Source organism: Antechinus flavipes, chromosome 5, assembly GCF_016432865.1.
Source record: "Antechinus flavipes isolate AdamAnt ecotype Samford, QLD, Australia chromosome 5, AdamAnt_v2, whole genome shotgun sequence".
NCBI lineage: Eukaryota > Metazoa > Chordata > Mammalia > Dasyuromorphia > Dasyuridae > Antechinus > Antechinus flavipes.
The window spans coordinates 121,809,989-121,834,027 of record NC_067402.1 but is presented as its reverse complement, the minus strand read 5'-3'; the positions used below and the strand labels follow the sequence as shown (position 1 = coordinate 121,834,027).

General features: G+C 33.3%; 1 protein-coding gene across 1 annotated transcript in view; it reads right to left on the bottom strand.

Moving 5' to 3' along the window:
• The window catches only part of SLC13A1 (solute carrier family 13 member 1), an 82,322-nt gene that overhangs the window by 23,444 nt on the left and 34,839 nt on the right, over positions 1 to 24,039 (bottom strand). Inside the window, exons 3-7 of the mRNA XM_052001207.1 lie at positions 20,346 to 20,482; positions 17,632 to 17,819; positions 15,770 to 15,827; positions 15,637 to 15,679; positions 5,002 to 5,150 (exon numbers count right to left, since the gene is read on the bottom strand). Of these exons, the coding sequence (XP_051857167.1) occupies positions 5,002 to 5,150; positions 15,637 to 15,679; positions 15,770 to 15,827; positions 17,632 to 17,819; positions 20,346 to 20,482 (575 nt within the window). The remainder of the gene's footprint in view (positions 1 to 5,001; positions 5,151 to 15,636; positions 15,680 to 15,769; positions 15,828 to 17,631; positions 17,820 to 20,345; positions 20,483 to 24,039) is intronic.

Sequence of the window (24,039 nt, the reverse complement as noted above, 5' to 3'; positions counted from 1 at the left end):
TTTCCATAATAAGAAAGAATATTCACTGTATATCACTGTGTACATGATATATATGATTTGACATGCAATATAACTGAACCAATGGTCCAGGGCAGTGCTTTCTAAAAGGGGCTTTTCTATTTTGAAGCCAAGAAAATAATCTCTTTCAGAGGAAGTCTGGAATAACAGCTTGGCTGTCACAACTTTCAGGCTGACATTAAAATGATGAGGGACTTTAATACCAACCAAATCCCAGGAAATGATCCTTAAGAAGTATGTGATCATGGAATTTTCCAGCTTGATGGTAGATTCTGGCTCTTTGGTTCACTATAAGCACATGTCCATACCGATTACCATCCTGTTGATTAATGTGTGTGTTGAATATTTCTGGGCCAAAGAGACTTCCTAGCTTTGTTATTCTGCTGTTTCAAAGGTCTGTCTTCATGATACTAATATATGTTATATATATTATATTATATTATTATATATTATATTACACATATAATATATATATATTCACACAAATAGGGATTTAGATATAGATATAATTAGGAGAGGCATAGATACCTCAAGAATATTTCCCTGGGACCTCTAAATATGGACCTCTAAATAAACACACACATTTTATCAATTTACCCTGTACTTGGTGGATTTTCATTTGGATAATTCTTAAAACTGAACTCCAGTTTTATGAATCAAAATGGTCTTATTTGATATATAAAGAACATAATGCATTGCTAATATATAAATACCCAACTGTTTTATGGGCTTCAAGGTAGATAGTACAGTGGACAGAGTGCTTGACCTGAAGACAGAAGTCCTGAACTCAAATCCAATCTCAGACCTTTACATGCTGCTAATGACCCTAGACAGGTGACTTAGCTCTATTTGCTACAGTTTCCTCATCTGTAAAAGAAGCTGGAGAAGGAAATGTCAAACCACTCCAGTACCTTTGCCAAGAAAAATAGAGCAGACATGACTGAAATAGAGTAGGACATGACTGAAATGATTGAGTAACAATTCAAATGTTGATATAATCACTGCTCTCCAATGTTTTTTGTACTTGTGGATATCACAAAGTCCACAAATTGGCAAAAAAAAAAAAATCATCAATGGAAAGTAACTTTTAAAATTATGTCTGCATTGGTATTTCTATTCTTAACCTAATGCCTTACTTGCTTGATGAATGTCTTTTTTAGAGATATTGAATATTCAGAGTTATAAGCAATGCTTCTTCCTAATAGTCTCTTTTTTCTTTTATTAGTTTAGTTCTAATAACAAAATGAACCTGTAGGATAAGATTCAGATATGGAGAATATCCTCTTCTTATTATCAAAAGATAAACCTCTCTACATTAGATTGTTGTCACCTTTTCCTACACTATGGCAATAGTCTTCTAGAAGAAAATTTAGAAACCATCTTAACCAATATCCTGATTTTATAGATGAGAAAACTTGTCTACAATCACACACATAGTAAACATCAGATCCATGCTTTCTATATATAACAGTATCTTTCCAGATTCTCACCTATTTTATAACTTTCTAAAAAAATTTAAGCTTCCCAGAAGTGAGATAACTAATATCCTCAAACAATACAAATGAAAATATTGCTAAATGGTTCTGCCTTCACAAAACTGGAACCTATGGAGAGAACTTATAAGACTTTTTCAATAAACTCAGTTCAATCCTATTAATGTTATACAGAAATGGAGCTGTCCATACTGATTTCCTAGTTATATATCAACAGACAGGATACAAAACCAATGACTATGGTTTAGTTTAACCAGTTATACACTGATCTTCTCATCCATAGGTAAAGTCATTTCCCCCCCTGGGCTGGATCTATCAAAGAAAATTTCATGTTAAAATATGTTTTCTCTCCCTCCCAGTGAATTGTCAGGGTTATCATAACAAAACAAGTAGCCTATCTGAGACTTAATATAATATATTATTTGCATTTGTATTTGACCTGTTCACAAAGCAATTTTCATCTACTATAAAGATTAAATAAATAAGATACTGTCAGATTTTCTCTAGTTCCCATGGATATTATGGTTTCTGTGAGATAGCTAATCATTAATTTAAGCAGAGAGTTTATCTACAAAGAAGAGGGGGGGAGAAGAAGAGACCTCCCCATCCAAATCCCCGACTAGATTATGAAGTTCTGAATGCTCCTTGCCTAATATTTCTTGATTTCCACTTTAAATGTAATTGATTTAGTAGATCATAGGATCATAGTTTTTAAATGAAAGGAACTTTGCAGTCCATTGAGACCAACTCCCTTATTTTATAGATAAGAATATCTAATAGAAGAATAGTTAAGGGAACTTAAGGTGACAGAGCTAGAGTCTAAAGTAGCATTTTCATTCATGTCTTCCTGATTACAAGCTCTATATTCCTTCTACTTTACCATTTATGTGCCATTTTCAATAAGCATTTGTTGAATGAGTGAAGTACATACCAACTATGTTGAATCTGAGTAAATTGGTAGCCACTTTGAGTCCAAAGGGAAGCTATAGATTCCTCTATCTGGTTCTTATGTCAGGAATGAGTTGGCTAATCTCTCCCATTTTTCATTCTTTTTAAACAATTGTCTTTTTTTTTTTTTTTAATTACTAAATGTAAATGAGAGAGGCAGACATTACATCTGAACATGGAAAAACCATATGGATCCTCTGGAGACATAGGACATTCAAAATGAAAACCCACAAAATGAGCATTGATATTGCTGGAAAAGATTCTAAGCAATGTCAAGAGGATAAGATAGTGAGATAGCAGTTGCTTTGGAATAAAGGGAAATCACCATCCAATTCCGATCTTCAGTAGACAAAACAAGAATTTCACTTTTCTTGTCATTGTTTGAAGCTCCTACAACTTTTCTTCTTGAAGCTAAAAATATTTGAATCAACAGTTGCCATGGAATTATATGTTGATGATTGATAATATTTTGATAATTGATAATATATTGTGATATGGATAGATTTTTAAAAGTTATAACAAATATTCATATAACTAAAAAGCATAAAAATAACTCAACATTCACATGGCACTTGAAAGTTTGCTAGATATGCAGTGTAAATATTTTCTTCATTTTACAAATGAGGAAATTGAGGCTCTGAGAGATTTAAGTGACCTACAATGGTTAACCAAACTACTCTGAGGCAAGATTCCAGCCCAAGTCTCCCAAAGTAAGCGCCTACCTCATGATTTCTCTCTGCATTAATGTAGAATAACACCATTTCTCTTATTTCTAGAATTAGTTGGCTTTTCTCATTTTAGTTTTTAGCCTTTTTATATGTTACAAGAGAATTTTTTATTTTAAGCTGTACATTATCCTTTTTAGCAAAAGTAAAAATAGCAAAGAAAGAAACACTATAGAATTCTAAAGGTTTCATTTCTACCCCCAATATTCTCATCTTTGTAGTGACCTTTGGCCTTTTGACAAACCCCCATGGTTAGGGTAATTTCTGGACTGTTCTTTTCTTTAGAAAACCCAATCTAGTATCTTTAGCTCTAGCTAATTTAAAGCTTTTACTAGTAGCCTAATATGGATCTCAGAGGCCATCTAGTCCCACCATCTCACTTTACAGATCAGGGAAATCAAATTGCAAAGAGGTTAAGTAACCTAAGATATTACAGACAGTAACGCCCAGGTTCTGAGACTGAATTCTCGCCTCCAAAATTGTTGTTCTTTTCACTAAGTCCAATTCCTTTGTCAATAAAATGCTTGTAATCTTACTCTATTTAGTCAACATTATCTTCACCTACCCAATGCCACTTTAACCACCTTTCCTTAAATTGCTTCCTGAAATATTCTACCTTGCATTTCTGCCATTTCAATGCCTACCTATCTCTCAAGGCTCACTTCAGAGGTCTCTTCATTCAGGTAACTTTCCCTGTTCATCCCAGGTTAGAAGTCATTCTTCCTTTTTTTTGAATTCTCACAATGTACTTCTCAAGTACTTTTATATGTTATTTTTTATTCTCTTGATTGTATATTTGCCACTTAGATTTAAAGCTGTTAGGGACCTTAGAACAATCTGTTTTCCTTCTTCCCTTTTATAAATGAGGAAATTAAGTGATGAAATAAAGGTAACATGAATAGTAAGTGGCAGAACTAGGATTTGAACTCAAGTCTTCTGACTCAAAATCCAGCACACCTTTCCACACATTTTCCATACTACTCTTCCTGAATATAAAGTCCTTGAGGGCATAGTACTTTGTCTTCATCTTTGTTGTATTTAATTTCTCCTCTGAGTTTTTCATTCAGTAACTACGTGTTGTTGTTAAGTTTATCAGTTGCTGAGTCCCTGCTTTTTTTCCTATTCCCCCAAAAAAGCTGAATTTTCTATACCTGAATTCCTATTTTCCCAAGACTGTACCCTGACATTCCTGCCAGAATTTTGATTAAATATACACTTGAACTTCTTCCAACTTGGTGACACTTGGACTTGTATCAATTATCTGCCCAATTCTAGTTTGAGCAAATAGCCATCTTGGAAGTAATTAGAAATCTTGTTGAAAACTATTTGCATTCTACTTATAGTCTGCCATATATTATTTTGAATTCAGAAGTTTTCATTATCCTTCTGAATCACTAATCTGGACATTCAGTTCTAATCTTAATCTGGTTTAGACCTCTGACTTTCATATAACCCAATAGATATCCCTGGGGAATTTTGATCCCCTTCCCAGATTTACTATACATTGCCACTGGCCAAGGTACCAAAGTCTCAGTCTAATAATAATAGTGGGAATAATAATCCTGAAGTAGAATAATAATAATGCTACTTTAGCTAACCAATTTTAAAATTGTAATGTTGAAGTTAAAGTTGTAACTTGGTAACTATTCATATAAAATAAGGTCCCAGACAAATCACTTCCCATTTCTGAATTAGGAAGGGTAATCGATTTAGATTTAGAATTCAAAGATACACATTTGTATTTACAAGTCATTAGTTGGCTTTTTATAAGTCAGGAACTTTCTATATATAGAGTCATAAACTCATACTCTACTTACGAATTGAAATGTTCAGCAAAGATCAAGTTGGTGGACGTGCCTGTGATAGTGGTCAGCCCTCCAATGGTAGAAGAGTAAGTGACGGACAAACACATTAGTTTGCACATCATGTGGTCCTTCCGTGTCCGATATCTTCCAGCTTCTGAGTTCTGTCCAAGAATAAGAACAAAACATTTTTGTGAAAAGCTTTTATGTGGAGAATGTGCTTTGTAAATCATACCATGTGACAGAAATGCAAATTCTTCTTTCATTTATATTTCCATCAATATCACTATATTAGTGCAAATAACATTCTGTTTGTAACCATCTAATTTGTCTCATGAATATAAAAGCTCCAGCCTAGAATTCTAGTTTTTAACTACAGTGACAAAGGAACATTTTATTAAGATAGAACAGTCTTGCCAGAAGTCATGATGGATATGAAGATGTTTATGTTGGCAGGGATTGATAAGAACATTCAACTATTTTAACCTCTTAATGCCTACTTAATTGGAAAACTGGCCCAGAGGCAGCTTCTTTCCTGAGATCAAATTAATTTCTTTTGTAATTCATCCCCTACTTGGAGATAACTTTTAGTTTCCATATTCAATGCAAGTTTTCCCTGAAAAATTATATTACAGTGAAAAATGTTTAGAAATTTTTAATAAAACAAAATTCAAAATCATCTCTAATGAGTATAAATAAAGAAAATATTCGGCTTGTAATGACTAAAACATCATTTTATGATAGAACTGTGAAATAAGAAATTGATTTGGATATATCTATATTTATACATTAAAATATTCATGACTTCTCTGTGTATGAATATGAAAAAGATCTGTTATTATGTCACCATGGGAAATTTCCAAATCTGAGAATTTCTGCCATTAGCACAGATTCCAACCCAGCCAACTAGCAGATGATGCTGTACTTATTGCACCAAATCCCAGGACATTACAGAACATCTGGAAAAAGTTGTATAATCACTGAAAAGTTTCACCTGTGCATCCACACAGGAAAGACCAAATGGATGAAGAATTACTATTAGCAACATATAAATATATCCCTGCATGAATACTCTATAGAATTTGTCAAATAGCATGTATATCTGGGATGGAAATACTGATGGAAAAATGAATTATATCCAGAAAAAAAAAGAAGAGAAAGCTAGATTGCTGACCAACAAAGGTCCATCTTTTCAATTCTAAAATTTTACCAGTGTTGCTGTATAGGAATGAGACCCAGAATATCACAGCTACTAGAAATGACCACTAAAAATGATCAAAGAAGGTGATGGAAATGTGAAGAATGCAAAGTCCAACATATAACCAGCAAAGAACTCTTAAGATAAGGAGAAGTAGAGGTCATGACCAAGGAATTATATAATAGAAAGAGAAGATAGATTAGTCATGTGATGAGAGTGAGGGATGATAGGCAAATGACCAGAATGCTCCATTGGCCCTTTTACAATATAAAAAGAAAGCAAAAGGATCTTCAAGATGGACAGGGTTAGATGGATTGCCTCAATTGAGGGAACCCCAGAATTGTTTAGATCTCAGATTCTTTTGAATATTTAAGAATGCTATCTTCAGCTATACCCTCTTTCTCATTTCTTTACTTTTCTGTTTTCCAGCTGAAGGCAATCTAATAGACTACATCTCTTTGTCTATGTAGACACCCAAATTTACATACTCAACTCAGTTGACTCCAGTCCCACATTACCAATTGCCTATTAATAATTTATGTTAATAGTAGTTAGGAAATAATATTGGTAACTTTTCACTAGGCATCCAACTAGATATTTCAAACTAAACATGCCTCAAACATAAGACATTGTTTTTCACTTATATACACACATTCACACTTTTCTAAATTTCCTGTTTCTGTCAAAGATAACCATTATCCCTCCAGTCACCCCAATTGTGACCTAGAATAACTCTGATTTTTCCTTCTTCCTCGATCTCCCACATCCATTTAGTTGTCTAATACTATTGCTTTTACCTCCACAATATTTTTGACATCTATTCCTCTCTCTACTTGAACAGCTGCTTCTCTGGTAGTTCAAGTCATTACCTCCCACTTAGATAATTATTGTGAATTTCCCTGCCTCAAATTTCTTCCTTCTCTGATCCATCTTTCACATAGCTGCCAAAGGGATGTTGTTCCCTGAAATATAAGATTGTCGGTATCATTCCCCTATTTAAGAAGTTCTAATGTATCCAAATTTTAGAATCAAACACAAACTCTTCCTTTTATCAGTTAAAGCTCTTTATCTGGTTCTATCCTACTTCCTAACCTCTCCTTCACCATGAAGCATTAATTTACTTCATGGATTCTGTTCCAGTTATCCAAAAGAAAGCAAGTTTTCTTCTCATATATGACCTTTCATATCCTATCTTGGAAACTATGCAGAAATTGTTCCCTAGCCCAAGAAAGCCTAGAATGCACTTACTTTGCCTCTAAAATTTCCTAATTTCCTTCAAAGCTTGCCATACCTCCTATATAAAAGCCTTTCTAGCTGACTCCACACACAAACATTCTGGTGATAATGGCTCTGCAAAAGATTAGTTTAATTTGTATGTGTGTTCTTATTGTTGTTGTTGTTGTTTTTAATTCCCAATAGAATATAAGTTTCTGGAGGGCAGGAACTTATTTTTTCCTTTCATAACCTAAGTACAAAGCATAATGCCTAAGAATAGTTGTGCAAGAAGTCCTTGAATAAATAACTTACCCATTACCATATCCTGTAAGACCTCAGGACTTTCTGCAAACATTTTGTGCATTACATTGTGTTATAATTATTTATATAGGTATTATTTTCCATAATATAATAATTCCATAAGGGCAAAAAGCATATTTTAAACTTCATCTCTCTCATAATACAGAATACTTTAGTAGTTGTTTAAGAAATTTAAAATGGAATTAAATGAATAAATTGATAAAAAAAAAAGTTCAATTGGAAATTTTGGAATAAAAATAAAAACAGTTTATTTTGTATGTTTTGATCTTCCATATTAAAAGGTCACCTTGCCTGCCCTTTCTAAGTGTACAGAAATGCCTAGGCATTGCAAAAGCAAGATGGTAGCAAGGAAGCCAACTAGAACTCAGAGGATACTGGTCAAATAGGAACTGAGCACTACTGGACAAATTAGCCTTTTTTAAAAAGAGGCAATTGGGGTTAAGTGACTTGCCCAGGGTCACACCACTAGGAAGTGTTAAGTGTCTGAGACCAGATTTGAACTCAGGTCCTCCTGACTTTAGAGCTGCTGCTCTATCCACTGCACTATCTAGATGCCCCACAATTTGGTCTTCTTCCCTAATTTTCTTTAGTTACTGAGACTGCACTGTGATATGAGGTAACAGAATCTGTCTCATTATTTGCCTTTTCAATGATATCATAAATTCTCTTCTTGAGTGTTGTCTATATGTTCTTTGAAGACTTAGGAAATATGGGTCAATATACTATAATGAATAAAACAATTGGCCAGAATTCAAGAGACCTAGAATCTGAACCTGGATTTCCCTTGAACTGGCTATGTAACCTTATACATATCAATTAGTTTCTGAGTCTTGAATTTTTCCTATAATGATAGGGTTGGTTTTGATGATTTTAAAACTCTTTTCTATTTAACAGAAGGTCTTGCTTTAGTTCCAGCAATCCAATCCAATAAATATTTATTTCAGTATCTACTATGTGAAGGGTACTATGAGTTGAATCATTTTTTTAGTCTTGTCTCACTCTTTGTGACCTTGTTTGGGGTTTTCTTGGCAAAGATACTGGAGTAGTTTGCCATTTCTTCTCCAACTCATTTTATAAATGGAAAAAAACAAAAAAAACAAGCAAAAAAGAGGGTTAAAAGACTTACTCAGGAACACAATGCTAGTAAGTGTCTAAGGCCAGATTTGAATTCAGGAAGAGTAACCTGTTGACCTGTTACTTTGTCTTACTAGCTGTGTGACCCTGGACAAGTAATCTAACCTTGTTTATCTCAGTTATTTTTTTTTTCATTTGTAAAAGAAGCTGGGGAAGGAAATGGCAAACCACTCTAGTATCTTTGCCAAGAAAACCTTAAATAAGGTCACAAAAAAGTCAGATGTGACTAAAACATTTGAAGAACAATAAAGAGTTTGAGGGAATGTAAGAGTAAAAACATACTTCTTACCTCTTTACATTTAAAGATGGCACATATTCAGAACAAAGCAAGAAGGATTTAGCATTTTATATATACAAAGGATTTTATTTAAAAGGATTGAGTTTCATAATGGAGAAAGCTGTAAAGCAACTAGGTAGCACAGTAGATAGAGAACTGGCCTTGGAATCAAGAAGAGCAAAGTTCAAATCTGTCACAGATACTTCCTACCCACAGACAAATCCCTTAACCTCGTCCTCAGTTTTCTCATTTGTCAAATAGGCATTAATAAACAGTACCTCCTTTCCAGAGTTATAAGGATGAAATGAAACAGAAATTTATAAATTGCATTGTAAATCTTAAAGTTCCATAAAAATGTTAGCTGTAATTATTAATTGTTAGTAATGTTAAAAGAAAAGGACTTCTGAGGTCACTATCACCTAATTTACAAATGCAAAAACTGACCCATCTTTATTCAGGTAATAAACAGGAGATTTAAGATTCTACTATAGGTACTCTCCAATTCCAATACACTCTTCACTATTTCTTTACCACATTGAAACTGTCATTTAATTAGACTTTTTCTTTTGTGTTTGGCTGCTTGAAATTTTTAATATTTGGAGTTAGGAAATTATTTTCTAGTAAAAACAGTCTTGTCACTTGGAATTATATTTTCACTTGTTTTACTGAGGGCATTTGGACCCATATTATAACCTCCAAAAATAAACTTCAATATAATCTTTTTTGCTCTATTCACTCCTTTTTGTTCCTTTTTCTCTTTGTCTTCTTCCCGTCATGGCTCCACTACATTTTGGATTGACTAAGTTTTCATGGAACAGTCTAAGAACCTACCATCTCACTTCAACATTGCTTCACTGAGGAAATATACTCTGCTATGAGAAAGGAATCTAATGTCTTTTGTTAATGTTGTCCTGCCATTTTTTAATCATGTTTGATTTTTTTGTGACCCCATTTTGAGATTTTTCTTGGGATCCAGTGTGCAAACTAGGGTCACACAATAGTTAAGTATTTAAGGCCAGATTTGAAACAGGAAGATAAGCTTTCCTGACTCCTGTACACACACACACACACACACACACACATACATACATATACCTGTGTATATGTATATACATATGTATATTATATGTATATGTATATGTATATATACAGACACACATATACATGTTTCATATATATATACACACATACATATACAAACACACACATACCTAAATATACATATATATGTATATACATATATATTACACTTATAGTATCTTAGTGTCTTAGACACTTATAATACCTTAGAGAAAGTTGATGTTCTTTGCTGTTGTTGTGCTCCAAGAAGACATCAATAACCCATATATCCAGTTTGCTATATATCTACAAAATCTTCATGAGAATTATCTAAATCCAGAAGTACTGAGGACATATTGCCAGGTTCCTTCTTTTTTTTCTCTACCTATATCAGAATCCTTTAGATTATATCTCCAAAAATCCTTTTCTCTCCCATCTATAACCTAGTATATTAATCCATTAAACTTTGAAACAGTACCTTAAAGTTGATCAACTCTAACTAGTAAGTGATCAAGTGTCAATTCACCTAATCTATATATTTTGCATATTTTGTAGTCATCCAACTATCCACTTTGGACATCTTGTCATCTGCCCTGCCACCAGGTACATAATCCATATCCACTCCACCTTTCCCCTCTTCTGCCAAAACCATTTTCAATGTCTCACTCTGTGAACAATAATCCAATCAATACTAATATTGCTTCTGGAAAAAGTATGACAACTAAATGCCCCAAAGCATCTCTTTACTAATTCCTGTAATTCCCCAAACCAAAACTTCCTTCCCTGTTCATTGTACTAGAATAAAAGCTCCTTAAGGGAAAAAACTGTTTCCTATTAATTAATCATTATCATTAATGCCTATTACAATATTTATCACATAATATTGCTGTTCTTTTTCACTTAGTTTCTTCATGACTCTATTTTGGGTTTTCTTGGCAATGATATTGGGTGGTTTGCCATTTCCTTCTCCAGCTCATTTAAAGTGGAGGAAAAAAAAAAAAAACACAACCCAGAGGCTAACAGGGTTAAGTGATTTGCCAAGGGATAAACAGCTGAGTGTCTGAAGCCAGATTTGAATTCAGGAAAATGAATCTTCCTGACTCCAAGCTTAGCACTCTCTCTACTATGCTTTTTAACTGCCCCTTCATCACACAGTAGATGCTTACTTTGTATTTATTCCTTCATTTATTGCCTTATTCCTTTCTTGATGTAGTCTAGTATTGCATTAGCTTTCTCTCATTTTCTTCTCCAGGAAGACTCCTTCCCTTTAGTTCCATCTTCTTTTGTTTTTTTGTGTTCTGCTTTAGTAAGAATTTCTACTAGAATGCTAGACAAAGACTATATATTTAAAGTAACATCAGTGATTAATTTTTTCATAGATTATATAAAAAGTATGTGTTTCTTAGCATTCTCTGACCCTTTCTCCACCCTTCTGACACTTTCACTATAGGAGTAAATGTATAAGGTAAGGTGGAGGGATATTTTGTGATTTTTCACGAGTTTTGATGGCCAAAGAATATATTACCAAGTGTCCAGCTCTATTGGTAAGAAGTCTTTCCACACCCACTTAGGCTAGTTCTCAAAAAAAATTTACCTGGAATGTACTTGAAGACTTTTTTGGTATGATAAGATGTTTTCTTACTATAGCTTTCAAGAAAGGATTATCTTTACATCACAGTGAGGCACTAGAGTAGAACACTGGAATAATGAGTTTCATTTTATCAAACCATTGAAATCACAGATCTAGGTTTAAAAAAAAAAAAAAGACTTCTATTGATGTTTTGTGACTGTGAGTTGTGAAAGTAGCTAAGGAATTAATATTTTAGATTGCTCAAAAGACAAGATAGAGGGACATGGATATGAGCAGACATATTATCAACAAAAAATTACGTAGGAAAAAAAACATAAATGATATCAGGGAGGAAGATGTATATCTGGGGGGGGATGGGGGGGTGGGAAGAGATAACATATTAAATGTAGAGTGAAAACAAGGAAGGAAATACAGCCTGTACATCCCAAGAATGAGTATGAACTTTTAAGACATCCAGAGGATATCCCTTCCCCAATCCAAGGACTGAATTACTTGGAAAAGCTTTATTGAAAGCTAAGAACAAAAATTGTATGGGATGAGCAAATGGCTTATAACTTTAAACTTAAGAGAAACTACCCATATAGAGAAAAAGTAGTGATCAAAATAGTAAATTTGAAATTTCATACTAGTATAGAAGGGACAGGATAAAGTGAGACTGACTTTAACCTAAGGTCAAGAAGACCTGTATATTTTTTGATTTATACAAGTTGTGTTTCAATAAGAGGATTAGTTAACCTCTCATTCTACTAAGAAAGTTGTAAAGACTAAATTTCAGATGACTTACCAATGTACATTGATGGAGGGATTTTCTGTATCAGGAGTTCCAAAAAGATTGAAGAAATGACAGTGATGACCAAATGTGTATGTTTATATATCTATGTGTGTGTGTGTGTGTGTATATATATATATATATATATATATATATATATATACACACACACAGATACATAGATTATACATGTATATACAGTCACATATATACATATATGTACAAAATGAAGGATGTCTCATTTATTTTTCAAGCCCTGATTATTATACAAATTACTAAAATATTTTAAAGTTTCTTATATCAAAATATTTTCCTCAATAATATGTTATTTTTCCAAATACACATAGTCTTTAATATTCATTTTTGTAAGATTTTATGTGTCAATTTTTTCTCTCTCCCTCCCTTACCTTCCCTCTCTCCAATTTAACAAGCAATTTGATATAGGTTAAACATGTACAATACTTTTAAATATATTTCCATATTTATCATGTTGTACAAGAAAAATCAGACCAAAGGGGGGAGGGAAACATGAGAAAGAAAAAGCAAAGAAACAAGGGTGAAAATACTATGCTTCAATCTACATTCATTCTCCACAGTTTTCTCTGTGGATAACAATGGTATTTTCCATTCCAAATCTATTGCACTTGTCTGAATCACCATTAGTTCAAAATCTTGAAGATATATTTATCCTCTCTTCCTTTACATGGTCATTAAGTTTTGTTACTTCTCTTCCTTGGTAATATTTCCCTATATCTTTCTATAATTTTCCCTCTCACATCCTCAAGGCTTGTTCAGAATTTTATCAACCTGTCCCATTACAGTAGGTTTGAACTCATCTTTCCTTTCTACTGTCTTCTTTTCAAAAATATAGATCCTTGTCTATTTACCAAATTTAAGCTACATGAAAAGAATTTCTAATTCATCCTTTTTAGGCCATCTAAATGTCCAAAAAGGTTTATAAAATTATTAGCATTGGATAAGTAGTATCTCAGTGCCTAAAACATTTCTTTAAAATTTTAACTAGCAGAAAAGGTGTCAATTTGTATTGACAGAGAATGTGTCAGATCTGGGAAGATGATTGACTAAGTCAGAAAATTTCAGCCTCTTCGGATTTTCCTTGCAAAAGAACAAATTTGTGTCTCAGAGTGAACATAGACTAGAAAACAAAGGAGATTTGGGACAGAACAGGAGTAGTTCTGAAAACCCACACACTATATCCATGAAGGTTATAGCACTTTCCAAAATCTATGAGGAAGTGAAGGAGAAGGGAATAGGATGAAATGGCAATAGATAAAGAGGGAGGAAGGGGGTAGTGAGAAAGTAAGGGAGAAATCAATGGGTGGGAGAAGGTTAAGTAATGTTCAGGCAAGATAAGGGGCCAAATTAAAGTAGAAGAGTTAGCGGGGATAGGAAATAAGAGATACACAGAAACATTACAACAAGGATCAAGAATAGAATTTATTGAGGAAAAAAAAGTAGGGCTAATAATCATTGATCTTAGAAAATGTCAAACTTAAAGATTCAATCAAGAGAGAAATCTACTTTATATGTCAGCAATATTAATAGTTTTAAATGCATGTTTATATATGAGTAAATGCATAAGTATATATATATATATATATATATATATATATATAATATATATATATATATATCTGTGCTTAACTGTGCCTGCTTAAGGAATTGGGGAGAGGTGAAAAAGGGAAAAAAGAATAAAGTAAAAAGTACACAGCAGAGAACAAAAGAATAATCTATAAGGAAGCAAAGATAGACATTCATGAATACAATTTATTCTGTTATTATATATTGAAATGAAAATTATTATTATATATTTTGAATTCTCCCTGATGTTCTGCTGCACATAACAATATTTTGTTTTGTTTTTTCTGTTTTCCTTTTTAATTTTTTTTTAATTTTATATTTAGTTCAATAAATAAATTTTAAAAATAAAACACATCAGATTACAAAGGGAAAAAAAAATTATGTCTCACATGGACTTCCTACACAGATGAAATCTCAGGTTCATTTTTTTTAAAGTAGTATAACCCTTCAGTATTAAATGATTTAATCTTTAGGTGATTGTTAATTTTTTCATAATATTTAAGATATCTTTGAGATCAGAAAAAAAAAGTTCAACTTATACAACTTTGGATATAAGCATTTTCAGTTATTTTTCCTTTATAGCAGAAGGAAAAAAACCATTATTCTTTAAGATTTCTATTATGCAACTATTTTCCCCCTCAGCACATTGATTTATATAGTAAGGTATTATAGTCTAAAAGAAACTAATGTTCCCCTACTTCTACTTCCAATACCATGGTTACCATAGGTCTATTTCTATGCAATATTATTTTTTCAGTGTTATTAGAATATATATATATTTTTCCCTAAGAAATCCAGTAGAGTCTTTTTTATATTAGATATAGCATATTGATTTATTTTGAGAACTGAATTTGCTGGGATAAATTCCTAGCTTTTCTTTCTTTCTTCAATATCTAAAGTTATTTTTAGCAATTCTTCCATTTTATATTTGACAGTAGCTACTTCTTTAAACCTAGATATGCTCTATTACATCATAAATACAGCTCTCTAGTAACTATAGAAACATTTTCCATCATTAGACTCATAATTAGGCATTATAACCTGCAATGAAGATTAACAGCATCCCACACACTAAGAAGTGAATAAAAGCTTAATTAAAATCCAACTGCTTAATAAGCAAAATCTCATTTTAAGAAAAAGAAAAAGAAAATGCCAGTCATGGATTTAATACTATACTTCTTTTTTAGATTCACACTGTGGCTATTATGATGCTGGTGGGTGTGTAAAAGAGTAATGACAACTTTTTTTTGAGTGGAAAAAAAGTTGCTAGCTGAGAAATTTTTTAAAATCTACCTTTGGACTGTATGGAACCTTAGGACACCAACCTGACATAAGGAAGCAAAAGAACTCTTAATTTGTTATATGAGTTTAGAAATATACACTCAACTTATATATATATATATATATATATATACCCAACTATCTGCCTACCAAGCATATTGAATTCACACAAACTTATTTAGAAAGAATCACATTTAACATACCTTTTCCAAATCTATCTTGCCTGAGCTTTTCCTTGCATCGTTACTATAATTGAAAAAAAAATAAATTGGCTCAGGTCATAATTTATTAAAATATGATTTGAAAAATATGAATCAAAAAAATTATCTTATTTACCGTGAAAGTGGAATGTTTTTTTCTTTCACTTCATTTTTTTCAGAGCAATTATCACTTTCTGAAAGACATTAATTGAAAAAAGACATTAAATAAAATTGTCATCTGGGAAAGAAGGAGGGGTTGCAAAGAGGCTTGAGAAAGGGAGATTGGTAGGAAAATGCAAATAAATTCTACCAATAAAACATTCTTTATCCAGCAACTTAATATAGCAATCAACTTCCATAAACATGATCCCCTCCATATTTTTCCTTGGTTTTGGGAGGAGACATATATAAATGGCAGCAATATTTTTGTGAGGACATCCTAACAGGCAAGCCATATTAACAAGCAGACATATTAAGGACAGGCACAGAATGCAAAGGTTATAAGACCCCAGATAGCATACTGGTGGGTTTAACTTAGAGCAAAGTGTGAGGGAAGGATAATGGGCATTCTACAAGAAGAATAGGTAGTAATTATAAAAGTCCAGCTATTTTGCTCCTATCATGGCAATTTTTGCTAATAATTGTCCTTCCCTATATCTGGAATGCCTCCACTCTACTTTTTAGCTTATTGAATTCAACTGTTCCTTTAAAACCCAACTCTAGTACCACTTCTTTTATGTTACGTTTCCTAGTCTCTCATGTTGATAATAACCTTACCCTTCCCTCTCTATTGAGCATTTTATTTTGCTTTTCTTTAATGCACTTACCATATAATACCTATTGTAGTCCTTACTTTCTTGTTATATACACTACCTCCACTAGACCATAAATTCCATGAAAACAGGAAAATGTTTTATCTAAACCTTGAATCTCCCACAGTGCTAACATAGTGCTTTGCATAACGTAGGCATCTAATAATTATTGACAAATGCGTACTGTATGAAGCAGTAAGGGACAATGGAAAGAATTTTAGATTTGGAATCACAAAACCCCGAATTCCAGTTCCAGTTCTGCTATTGGCTACTTGTGTAACCTTGGAAAAGTTGTTTAATTTCTCTAAAATTCCTCATTTATAAAATGAGAATTAAAATACATGAGCTCTATTCCCATGCTTCTCATCCTTGAGCATGAGATGCATTCAGCATCCTTCTCATGCTAAATGTGTTGATCTGATCATGAATGAATGAGTTGACTTCCCTATAGCCATTTACAAACATACTTTCTTCACAACTTTTTAAAGTAGTGAAACTAGCAATAATCCTACCTCAGAGAATAAGAAACAAAAGCTAAGCCATTAAATGACTAAATCCCACTAATAGTAAATGCTAGTCAGGATTTAAATCTGATTTTTCCTGATTCTTTCAATTACATATATTATGTATCAATTACATATAATATTATAATGATTTTTCCTGATTCTTTCAACTATATATATTATGATACAAATATCAATTAAATATAGTATAATAATATGATTTTTCCTGATTCTTTCAACTACATATATTATGATATAAATATCAATTACATATAGTATGATAATGATTTTTCCTGATTCTTTCAACTATAAAATATCAATTAAATATAGTATGATAATATGATTTTTCCTGATTCTTTCAACTACATATATTATGATATAAATATCAATTACATATAGTATGATAATATGATATATTATGGAATAAATATCAACTACATATAGTATGATAATATATTATGGAATAAATATTAACTATATATATTATGGATAATTTCTAAGGAATAAATAAAAGCACTGATTATCAGTAAAATCTGCTGTGCATGAATATAGTGTTATTCCTTTTGTATAGGTTTAAAATCACAAAGTCCAGAGAAAGTTAGCTGGGAAATCACCCCCGAATTTCTGAGTTTACAGTTCCTTGCCCTACTAGACCTCACTGTGGCCATATTGAAGTTTGATACCATTAATTTCCAATCCATAGTTGGTAGATCCACTGAAGTAAGTCATCTGGGTGGCTTCGATCTCTGCTTCAGCACTGATGAGCTGCTGAGCGACAGCCTCGACAATGGGCATCACCATGGCTGTCGTAGAGGTGTTGCTAAGCCACATAGACAAGAAGGCAGTGCTGATCATGAACCCCAGCGTAAGCCTGCAACGAGAGGACCTCCAGTCTGTTATTGCTCCAGCAGGATTAATTAGCCAGATGTTATTTCATTATTAGGAATTTTGGGTGTGCATTGGAAAGTAGCCTTTTAAAATCACACAGCATTAGCATCTACCAAGATGGGCAACCAAGAATACAGTCAGAGCTGTGCAGAAACCAAAGCATCATGTCACAGGGACACCTGTCCTAGTGCAGCTCAAAATGGTCTTTTCTCTTCGGCGACCTAGGAGAAAGCTGCAGAGAAGCACGTTTCATCAAATGGCACATTTATCTGAATATCTCTGAACACAGACCATCTCTTCCTCTAGCTACAGCTGGCCAAGACAACAAAGAAGTCAGTTCTTGAATTGGGGAAGTTGATAATACTGCTCCGTAATTTGTTGTTGTTCATCCTTTCTTTTGAAAGAAAACCAATGACTCCCTGGAGTGAAGTGGTTGATTCATTCATGAATTGTATTTAAGTGAGGTGGAGTTACACAAGCTTGTCAGCCTTATTTTATCTTTCAGTCATTGAAATCCGGTGGTAAAACAAAAATCGGGAGGACTGTCTCTGGTCCAAGAAACACTGGATGACCTTGGGGTCTTTAATGCTTCCTCTTAGAGTAATATGAAAGAACTAAAAGACTGCCTAGCTAAGATCCCTCATTTTGTAGGTAAAAGAATAGAGTGCCAGAGAGATGAAAAGAGTTGCCCATGTCACACATAAAGTAGTAGAGTGGGGATCTTAACTCGGGTTATCTTTCTCCCAATCTACTGCTCTATCTACCATGCCATATTGCTTCTCATTCTCGTTCTCTTTACTTCTTGGGCATTCCTCATGTCAAAATCGCTAAAAAAGAATGGACAAGGAAAGGGAGGATGAATGAAAACTAGTCAATCATTTGCTAATCATTCTGGCAAAGTTTGGTGTTGGAAAAGGTAGAATTTATGATCAAAATGAAATTTTGAAATGAAATGAAATTCCTTTAAAACACTCTTATTAGTCAAGATCTAACTTTTCATAAGTAGACTGTCCCTATCAAAAATCATTTGGAAGTATCACCTCACATAATCTTAGAAAATTGTTTAAATGACTTATAAATACATGTACATCAAGTAGCCCATATTCTCTTGGATGTAATGATCACCATGCTGACTGCACAACAGTCTAGCACAATAAAAAAAAAAAATTAATACAAAGTGATACTTCATAATAAAAGTATAAGCCAAAAGATGTTAGTGCATTTTACTCATGATGCTGACAAGCTATTAATGGACCCTTCAAAAAATGGCATTGAAGAGGAACAATAGCTCTAGTTAAAATTCTTGTTGGTGAAGGGAAAAAAAAACACGTCCAATTAAGTACTTCTCAAACAACATAGCTAATGGGCTCCCCCTGGCAATCAATTAAAATATCTCTAGATTATGGTGAAACAAGAAGAGATATTGATGATTTGGCTCTTTTTTTCTCAGTGGTATTTCACCTGTCCTTTGGATCAGTGCCATTTTTCCATAGGAACATAAAAAATCCTCAAGAATATTTCCTTTTGATGGGGAAAAAATCCATTTGAAAATAAAAACAATAAAAAATTTTAGAGAACAAAGTTGAACTATATATATATATATATATATATATATATATATATATATATATATATATATATTACTTTGAATAGTGACCACAAATGATCCCCTTTGAAAGGTTTTTTAGGAAAGTTACTTTGCTTTATAATTGATAGCACACCAGTAGGTACCTAAGATGAAATGGATTTTTGCATTAAATTCAATACCATTTTATGACATTCAAATAAAGAGTAAGACTGCTAAAGAAGGTCTTGAAGCATAAAGCTATTCCTCCTAAACCTTTGAGATTAGAAGCTCTGTTTTCCTTGTAACCATGACCTTACGAAGGGCTGGGGATTGCTAGTCTATAATTTGCTAATTCAACAAAAGGGGGAAAAATTAGCTCACTCGGTAAAGAAAAAAATTTATTAATTCACATTCTTCAGATGAAACTGGTTAATCAAGTGTTTAACTTTTCATCTACTGACTTTAAAAAGTGATATTTTGACCTAAGACTTATTCAATTACAGTTGAGCTCTTCTATTTCTTTAGGTCATGACAGCCTAACTTAGGATGATCAAGAATAGTATTATACCTCCCATGAGGACAGTATAACCAGTCCATAAACAAGTTCTATTTGGGAACAAATTTGAAGGCTATCAGTTTTGTCTGCTGTGGTTCATTGCTTTCCTCAGCTTTGGCTTTCAATGAGAGAGAAAGGTGAGACAAAGGTGGGCATTTATTCTAACTCCCCTATAATTAGAACTGCAATGAAAGGGAAAAAGTTCTCTCTCTTCTAGCTCAAATGCTTCAATATCACTTTCATTTCAGCAGAGGTAAAGAAAAAGGATTGGGAATTATACTGTGAAACAAATAATTCTCTGGCTTACATTACTTATGGGCTTGTTTGTTTTGTACAAAATGTTCTGTTCAAAATATAGACCTGAGAATAACATATGAAGGACTTACCATGCAGGGTTCACACCCACCATCATCACCATTCTTAAAGCTATTCTCTTATGTAAATTCCATTTTTCTATTGATGTTGCCAAACAGATGACTCCAATTAGCAGTAAGTGAAAATCATTGAAATAAGCAGATGCCAGCTGAAATTACAATTAAGTCTATTGTTAGTGTTATCATTTTCTTTGACAATAACTGTATTGAAAAAACTTAGTTCAAGAATGAGTTTTGCATCCCGTTTTGTATACTGTTGGAGAGCTTTGTTTTCTCTTTTGGCTTTTTTGTAATAATTTTGTTTAATTAGATAAACTGCTATGCTCACGAGGATCCAATGTCATAACATTATACAATAAGAAAAAGCTTTAACTCAGCTCTTCACCTTGACCTTCAATTACAATCTCTTTATTATATTGAGATGGAATGGGTATGTTTTCAATTTTTTGAAATATTGAGTTTGTTCAAAGAGACAATATGCTATAAAGGAAATTCTTAAACCAGGAATTAAGAAACGTGTCTCTTACCTCTATTATCAACTAGTATGATTTTTGGCAAGTCACATCTGTTTTCTAATCTGTAAAAGAGCTAGAGTGTGACTGGAAGACAGTACTATGGGTTCAAATTCCGCTACTAGCTGTGTAACTTTGGTTAAGTGACTTAACCTCAGTTTTCTTATCTTTCCCACATCTCCTCCACTAACCATTTCATTCTTTTTATACTTATGTCTACTTCCCCTATAATCTGTGACCCACGCATAGTACTGCTGTTTTTTGAACAAGGTACTCCATTTCTAAATTCTGGAATTTTCACTGACTTTCCCCGTGCCTGGAATGCCCTTTTTACTTAATTCTGCCTCCTGCCTTCCTACAAGTCACATCTCACATCCAACTTTCTACAAGCGGCTTTTATCAATTATCCTTAATTTATTGCCTTTCCTATTTCAATGACCTTTTTGAACACACATATAATACATTTGCATGTCTTTCTTATTATATTGTGAATCCCTTGAGAGCAGGGACAGTATTTGTATCCTCAGCCCTTAGCATAGTGTCTAATACAAAGCTGGTTGGTTGTTGTCCATCATTCTCAAAGGGACCAAAATGACATCATTATGTTAAAGTTAAGTTAGTGTGTCTGACTATGGCTGACCAGACCAATATGTGCTTGGGGTGCTCGACACAAATAGTCTCTATGAACATTTGGGTAAATTCTAACTTTGCGCATCCCCCATTTCTCCTGAGCTAATTAATTTGGTTTTGCTCCCAGAGCCCATCACTTTCTCTGAGGAGGATAGCATGCGGGCTAGTCTCTCCCATGTCATATAATCAGTTCTAAAGTTCTTAAGAGAGACCTTGAGAGTGTTCTTGTATTGCTTTTCCTGAGCACTGTGTGAGAGCTTGCCCTATGTAAGTTCTCCATAAAATAATCTTTTTGGCAAGTGTATATTTTGCATTTGATCAGAGTGGTCATCCCAACAGAGTTGTGCTCTCTGCAGCAGAGTCTGAGTGTTTGGCAATTTAATTCAAAAAATTGTCTTCTCCTGGTGTCTTCTCCTGCCAAGTGATCTTCAGAATCTTCCTGAGACAATTTAAGTGGAAGTGATTCAGTTTCCTGGCTTGGTGCTGGTAGACTGTCCAGGTTTCATAGCCATACAAACATGAAGTTTGCACAATGGCTCTGTAGTCCTTCAATTTGGCAATCAACTAATATCTCTTCTTTCCCACACTTTCCTTCAGAGCCTCCCAAACACTGAGCTGGCTCTGGCAATCCACGGGTCAGTCACATCATCAATGTGGATATCTTTGGAAAGTTTACTGCCAAGGTAAATGAACTTACTCACAGCTTCACCATTTGCTGTGATGATTCCATATATGGATAGTGTGGTGCTGGCTGATGGAGTACCTGTGTTTTCTTGGCGTTAATTGTTAGGTCAAAATTAGCACAAGCAACAGAGAATTGATCCATACTTGGTTGCATTTCAGCTTTGGAGGCTGCATTGAGTGCACAATCATCTGCAAACAAAAAATCATGTACCAATGCTCCCTCTACTTTAGTTTTGGCTTGTAGCCTTTTCATTTTGAAGAATTTACCATAGTATGGTAGCTGACTTTTACGCCATATTTGTACTCATTGAAAGCTTTTTACAATATGTCTGAAAACATCATGCTAAAAAACATGGGAGCAAGCACAAATCCTGTTTCACTCCATTGTGACTGGGAAAGCTCAAGAATATGGTCCATGATCCAGAATCCAGGCAAGCAAGCCATCATGAAATTAATATACTACACTGATGAACTTCTTTGGGCACTCAAATTAACAGAAAGAAGGCACTCAATAAATGCTTATTGACTGACTGATGGAGCTTTCTCGGAGCTCTTCAAGCTCCAAAACTATAATATTATACCAACTATAATATTATACCACCTTCTATCAGAGCAAAACTTATAAGTAGGTATAAAGGGGCAGAACCTATAGATGTGATTTGTGAGTATGCTCTGCAGGGGATAGTATCCCCAACATAGCCATTCTCCCACATCTTTCTTATTCCTCATCATACCACTAGAAGTAGGATGATAATTTTTTGAGCATTTGAAAGCTGTTTTTCTTTTAGAATTCTCTATCAAAATATAAATATCATACCTTAAGCTTTTATCAACCAACACCTTAGCAAGAACAGATTACTTATCAGTAAAATAGGAGACAAATGGGAAGAGAAGTTTGAATCAGAGTTTCTTAACATTGAAAATTCCAACTTTTTTCCAATATTTTGAGAACTACATTTCAGTATAATTGGTTTTCTATGTAATTCAATGTATTTCATTTAAAAAAAAAAAAAAAAACATCATTCTGAGAAGGTGTCCATAAGTTTCCCCATACTGCTCAAGGGTTCCATGACCAAAAAAATGTAAAAACATTGGTATCTGTTGGATCTCTTTCATCTCTCAAAACCTGGTGATGCATGTAAATCTGAAATTAGGCAGCAGCCAGTTCAGAATAAGAGTTTCAACAAAATGAGCGTCAGATAGAAAGCAGGGGAAGAACTGATATTTTGGGAAAGGTTAGATTTGTGTGAGATTTCAGGAGGGAAAAGATGATAAATGAGATGACATCAAACATTATGTCTACCTCACAATTTTTTTTTCAAGAATTGGCCCTGTCTGACTTCCTTCACCATTGTCAGGATCACACTGATATTATTAAAAAAAAAAAAAAAAAAAAAAACTTTTGAAAAGTCTAAAGCACCATAGAAATGCAAGTTATAATTATATCTCAAGAAAATAGCTAGCTACAAAACAAATATTTGGTCTGTTAAAAGCCCTGCTACTAATTTCTTTAGATAATTAAACCATGCAAATAAGCTTTGGCCTATAGCCCAAGATCTTAACAAGAATCAGGTGCCAGTGATAATGGAGAAATTTAATTTCTTCCACCTTCCATTTCATCTCTTATCATATGATTTTCATTGCATCCTGAATCTATGAAATAAAATTACCCATAGGCAGATTCATTTATTTTCTTAGCTTAAAAGTAAAAGTAAAAGAAGATAATATTCTGAAAAATACAAGCAGTAAAAAAAAAAAGATCGTGTTCTCTTTCAAATTTATATGATGGCTTAAATCTGCATCTTTTAACCTTTTTTAATGCATCATGCATCTTTTTGACAGATTAGTTAAGCTAATTGTTTAACCTGATGATAATGTAT